The sequence below is a fragment of the Chinchilla lanigera genome, unplaced genomic scaffold, assembly GCF_000276665.1.
Source record: "Chinchilla lanigera isolate Chin_1 unplaced genomic scaffold, ChiLan1.0 scaffold00205, whole genome shotgun sequence".
In the NCBI taxonomy this organism is placed as follows: Eukaryota; Metazoa; Chordata; class Mammalia; order Rodentia; family Chinchillidae; genus Chinchilla; species Chinchilla lanigera.
Window position 1 is genome coordinate 1 of NW_004955606.1, and position 6,637 is coordinate 6,637.

The 6,637-nt window shown below is 36.5% G+C and overlaps 1 protein-coding gene across 1 annotated transcript in view; it reads left to right on the forward strand.

The window, feature by feature from the left end:
• Positions 1-1,513: 1,513 nt before the first annotated feature.
• Positions 1,514-6,637, forward strand: part of LOC102029347 (contactin-associated protein-like 3) — a gene marked incomplete at its 5' end in the record, with an annotated part of 54,958 nt that continues 49,834 nt past the window's right edge. The window contains 2 exon segments of the mRNA XM_013510107.1: positions 1,514-1,685; positions 3,569-3,675. Of these exon segments, the coding sequence (XP_013365561.1) occupies positions 1,514-1,685; positions 3,569-3,675 (279 nt within the window).

Consider the following 6,637-nt stretch of genomic DNA (forward strand, 5'->3'; position numbering starts at 1 on the left):
AGGTATTAATGATCTTCTGAATTTCTGTGGGATCTGTGGTAATTTCATCCTTTTCATTTCTTATTGCATGAATTTGAGTTCTTTCCTTTCTTTTCTTGAGTAGGTTGGCTAGGGGTTTATCAATTTTGTTTAAAGTTTATTTTTATAATTATCCTTGAATATGTTTTGAGTGAATTTTGCATTTTCCTTGTGCATGTCTATTAAACTGAAGTTATCCATTTGTTTAGTACCCTTAGGAAAACAGTGGATCTAAACATTATTTTTCTCAGTGTAAAGGGGTTGTTAAGTTGAACTGATACACAGGAGCCAAAAAGAGATGATTTCTTCACATAGGAACAGCCTGCAGTGAAGTTGATATTCATTATCCACTTTACTATGCAAAAGACTACATGATCCAAATTCTTCTGAATGTTGAGAATTACACTGACAGAAATCTTCAATGCCTGTCTCTGAAATAGCACTAGGGATTAATAATATAAGATCAAAGAGAGATTAATGAAAAACAAATAATGTTACTATGTTAGTCTTAAGAATTAGTCATTCTTTAATGACTAATACTTTAAAAGTTTAAAAAAGTGCAGCACGAAGTTGCATCCCACAAACTTGAAAAAAATGGTTGTGAAATCAATACAAACAAGCTTTCTCTTAAAAAGGCAAATAAAATTTTCTAAAACTAAATTTTATAATATAAAATTAAATTATTCAATATGTCATCTTTGGCATTATGCCCTTATGAAATGAAATGTTTCATTCATATTTATACATTTGAGTTAATATTTATTTAGATTGGTCACAGACAGACTACGGCCTATGACTTTTTATACAGACCTGCCTGAAGTGTTGTTTCATATTTTTAAAGGGTTACAAAAATAATCAACAGTGACCATATTATTATCCACAGAAGTCTTTTATGCATTTTGATTTTATTTTAGCACATGGTGAAAGATATGGGTCTAGACTCAATCTTCTGCATATGGTTAGCCAGTTTTCCCAATACCACTGGTTAAGGAGACTATCTCTCCTCCAGTGCATGTTTTTGGCCCTTTTATCTAATAGCAGATGGTTGAATGTGCCCGGGGTTGTTTCTGCATCCTTTATTCTGTTCCATTGATCTGAATGTCCCCTGCTGTTTTATATCACTGTAGCTTTGTAATATAACTTGAAAGCTGAATCAGCTCCATTTTTATTTCCTTCACATATACTACATGATGCTAAACTCTGTTATTTTTTAGATGAGATAAATGGTCCAATTTTTCTTCACTTGGATATGGCATAATTCCTGTTACAGAAATCTCAGATCTTAATCTCTTTCATTTAAAAAATCTCTGAGTTCCAAGTATCATCTAACATTTAATCAATTCTAACTTGTGTCCTTATCACCTAGTGAGTGACATAGGTGGGTCACACCATGTCAACATTTATTCCCAAGAATATGTAAACAAGGCGAGACAACAGTCTTAGTTTAATAAATATTGCAGATTTTCTTTTTTTCCTCTTGGGTCTTCACATTCAGGCTGTCCTAACAGCAGCACTGGCTCTGGCTGTGAAAGTGTCCTAGGAGGGCTACAGGGCTGCCTGAGGCTCATCTCCATCGGCGACAGAATGGTAGACCTCATCTCGGTACAGCAAGGGGCGCTGGGAAGGTTCAGCGACCTCCAGATAGACTCCTGTGGCATCATGGACAGGTAAGGCCAGCTGCAGTCATTTCAGCATGTCTGTCTTCAAAGCTAAAAAGTATGTAGATAAGAAAAAATAATTCCATTCTCTAATAAGAATAAATTTTAAAACCTAGGTACTGTAGCTCTGTGCAAAGGCCGTGAGTTCAAACCCAAGTCACACCCGCCTCGCATTACATTCTCTCTTTCACCGTGTTATCCTTCTTCAGGGAATGAAATAGTCATATTTACAGTGAGATTTTGAAAACTGCACCTTTAGCTGTATAAATGGCATTTTTGAAATGATAGTATTTTGTTAGGAATTTTAACTTAAAATGGTCCCAGTTTCGAGGTTCACTGTTATCAAGGCGGGTTTTGCCAACGTGCCCCGACAGCTGGATGATACTTTGGGGCACAGGGGAGCTGCATAGGTTCCTATTCTCTTAATAGAGTATCATCTCTTCTGTAGAGCAAGTAAGAAATAATCTCTTTCTAGAAAACTTTAGCACAGAGATGGATGAAGATATGTTCACAATGACAGAAGAAAGACATTTTAACCTTTAAAAAGTACATATTATAAGTACATATTATAAAAGTACATATTACAGCTTGCACTATCAGTTATGCTTTATCTCTCTAATGGTTCTGGCTGAAAATAAGCATGTGATCATTCCTGGAAGAACAGTATTTCCTTAGTGCCTTCCTTGAGGTCTGCTGTCACAGATAAATAAAGCTAGTTATATATTACCTATACGTTCATGCAATTATGTGCCAGTTTAAATAAAACTAAAACTGTATTAAGTGAAGTAAGCCAGATTCACAAAGGTACATGTTGCATCTTTTCCCTATTGTGTGGAATGTAAAAAAGGTGACATGAAAGTAGAAGAGAGGCTGCTATTAAACAAGAGGAAGAGAATAAGGGTTACGGGGAAAAGGTGTGAGGGAGGGCTATGGGGGATGAATATTTATGAAAATACCATTGAAACTCAGTATTTTGTAAAACTAATAGCCACTAATAAAACATTTTAAAAATTAACGTTTAAGTTAAACAATTTTATCTACATCTGGAGAATCTTTTAGAGCTTATTATTTTCTACTAGAGTGTTTCTATAAGGTGTGATCAAACATACAGTGACGGTTGCTGCCAATTGCCAGCTAGTGGAAAGGGCGTCTCATAAAACCACCTTATTCCCCTGGATCTGGCATCTGGAACCCTGCTACCTCTGGTTCTTCCTCAAAGTCAAGATGACTGTGAAATGTAAACATTTTAAATTGGTGCAGGATACCCGGGCAGCTATGACAGCACAACTAAATATACTCACAAAAGAGAACTTCCAGGCACTGCTTCAGAAATTGGAAAGAACAATAGGATGGGAGTATTCAGAATGAGAGGGATGATTGGTAATATGTCCTTTCCTACAATACATGTTTTAAAAATTTAAACATTCACCGTAATTTTCGATGACACCTCATATGCTCAATCACACCTCATGTGACAGAAGATGGTCCTATTTTCTCCCCTATCTCCCTCTGCTCTGCTTTCTTTCTTTGAAAAATCTGCACAATATTGTAATTAAGCATAGAAAATTTTATGATTTTATAGATGCAACTGACTTTGCTAGCCACGTGTTAAGTTCATATTGTGTCATGTGGGCCCAAAAGAAAAAAAAAACTAAGTATGCTAAAAACTCAGCTATCACAGGCACAGAATAATCAGCTACATGCTAATAAATGTATTTTTTTTTAAAAGTACTATTATTACCAGAAAATTTTGATGGTAAATAGTAATCGTTGATAATGTGGAATTTTCTTGTGTATGCCATAATTTCACTTCAGTTTGCTTTTAGTAAAAGAGACATTTGCTTTCTGATGACTGACCACGAGAAATAGCAGTTGTGTCTGTTTTCATGTAGGTGTTTGCCCAGCTACTGCGAGCATGGGGGTGACTGTTCCCAATCGTGGGACACCTTCTCCTGTGACTGCCAGGGCACGGGTTATACCGGAGCCACCTGCCATTCCTGTAAGCCTCCCACCTTTTCTCCTCCTTTCTGCGTCTTTATAATTTCCTTGTCATTTCATTTTCACTAGTTGCTTATATGCATCTGCATGTTTGCAATTATTCAAACACACCTAATCAATTCTAGTTTATCAATTTTAGCACCTAATCAATTCTAGTTTATTTTTAAGCCAATTTAGTTATTTTTATTATTTCCTTACTTATTTATCTAATCTGCTGTGCTGAATATCGAGGCCAAGGCCTTGTACATACTAGGGCAGTGCTCTACCACTGAGCTTCACCTCAGCCCCAGCTTCATTTAGTACCAGGCTGTTGAGGCCAGCCATGGAAATGTGTGGTATTAAGTAGTGTAGAAAATAGAAGCTAGTAAGCAGTGGAAAAATAAACAGAGTAGAATAAGATAGTAAAATGTAAAAGAAAAAATTAGATCAACAGCGCATATATCATCTAACCTTAGACTATATATATTTTTTTTTCTTTTTTTTTTTGAGACAGAGTCTTACTATATAGTTCAGGCTGGCTTTGAACTCACTTATGTAGCCCAGGCTGGCCTTGAACTCACAGCAATTCTCCTGTGTCAGCCTTCTGGGTGCTGGGATTACAAGTGTGCACCACCACGACTGGCTAACCTTATACTATATTTTGCTTGATAGCTCCTTTATATGTGCTACATTGGTCTTCTTAATGCATTAGTCTAGATATTTGTTGTAATCAAAGTAAAATGCCAAAAAATTCTGAGGGAAAAATATCAGATTGAAAAAAGCAACATTTAAATTTCCATCTGATTTAATGATTCAGTTGATAATTTGTTTTTCAAATATATCTGCCAAATAAAGATGGAATTTCACCACGCCATAGTCACTAATCATGAGACTAGACTGCTACACCTAGTTCTGACTGAGCTATTTTTGTTTTGGACACTCCTATAATTAATACACATATATTGTCATTCAAAAAGTCAAACAATTCCCATGATGTGAAAGTTCTCCTAGTTACCCTCTTCCGTAGCTGCTCAATGTCCAACCCTATCCTGTACCTCAAATGTAACAGTGGTTACTAATCTGAGTGAATCCTAGCAGACTTCTGCAAGTGTGTGTGCTTACTGAAATCAGTATATGAATGGAAAAAGGTAAAGGACTGAAAAGCAGTCTATCCCACTTAGGTCTCTATCTGGTAAAGCCACACTACTGATTTGGACACTTTACTGTGGGATAATTCTCGGTTGACAATTGGCCAAATTTACCATAAGGTTGCTTAGATGTAAGATTTCCTTTTCAATGAGACTGTTCTCTAAATCTCCTATTTTGTGAAATGAAAGAAAAATAACTCCCACACCTTGCCTTGGGTTTTGCCAGTCAACCGAGACTATTTCCATCTGGTCAAGAACAAAAAAATCACATCTACTGGGGGCTAATGTAGATTGCAATCTTGGGAAACACAAACTCAAGCAGTCTTGGAAATGTGTCCTGACATTTTACTAAATGGCAGCTGTATTTATAGCTTTAAACTACAGTGGGTGGGAAATTCTATCACTCCTTAGCAGGAATTTAGACAGATACTAGAAAAAGTTAAGGCATCTTGTAAGGAAGGGACTGAGTACAGTAGCAGCCCCTGGCATGGGAAAAGGAGTTCCTTATACAGAAGGTCGGCAGAGGTTACAGTGTTTCAAAGACACGTGGGCAGGGTTTGTCTGTAGCATATGTCAAAGGTTCCACTGCAGAGCTGACTGCGATCCGCTACACAGTGGCCTCCTGACTCCATTTTAAGTCCTCCAAGCCAGTGCTACTCCTTTTGACTTTTCTCCTTGACACAATGTAAATGCTTGAAAACACTTTTTCAATAAATATTTATGAAAGTAAATGGAGACAGGTCAGTCAAAAAGCAAATTTGTCTTATAGTGGTATAAATATGTCCTCTTCCCTATTCGATATGATGATTTATTGGTCCTTATATTTCATCTCTTTATTCTATTTACCCTCCCCAGCCTTGCCTGTGGAGATGCCAAAATGGGCTGATGCAGGGCCACCTGGTCTGTGGAACTCCAGTGACAGGGTCACGTACCTTATCCCAGTGGCCATTAGCATCCTTTGGCTTCTTTAAATGGGTTCTTCCTGAAGGTCAACATGTTATCCTGCTGGTCTTTCTTTAAAATTTATGCTGCAGATTAATGTTGTTCAGCCACAGGTGTTATTTCATAGCTTTGTAAACATTTTCTGGCACAAATGAAAATAGTCGATTATATCAGAATAAATTAACATTATATAGGGACATCTTTCATGAAAATCTTTTCTCTATTGTTTTGAAATTAAACTATCTTGACTTGTCACTTACAAATGTGGATGTTTCTTTTTTAAATCAACTTTAATTGCTTTTAATCTAGAGAGGGTGCTGGTTTAAAAGTTCACCTTTTTAAATTGCTCATTTGTAGTTATTCTAAAGTAAGTAATGGGTATAATTACGTATTATATTAAAATAATTTATAGTATACTTGTTGGATAATATCAAATTATTTAAATAGGTTAACATTAATGTGCTGTAGACGTTCAGTTATTGCCAGTAGAATGAAGGTTTCATCTTTAATCATAGCACTTAATTCTGAAGTATACTTGTCATAGAGTCATGTATCAATAGCATGTAAGATTTAGTTTCATGGGTGTCCCTAAAATTCCTCTTCAAATGTATTACACTGGGCTTCAGAATCTTTACCATCTTTTCCTAAAAGCAAAATGGAATACTGTCTTGGTTACTTTTCTCTCATTGCTGGGACAAAATACCTGATGCCCAAAATTAATGAAGGAAAGGTTTATTTCACTTACAGTCTGTGGAGATTTCAGTCCATACTTGGCAGGTTACAAGACAGAATGGCACAGGGCAGAGGGCTACAGCTCATGGCAGCAGAACACAGCAAAAGCAACAAGCACCAAAATGGAGGAATGGCTGCAAGCAGCCTCTTCCTCTCCCTTAC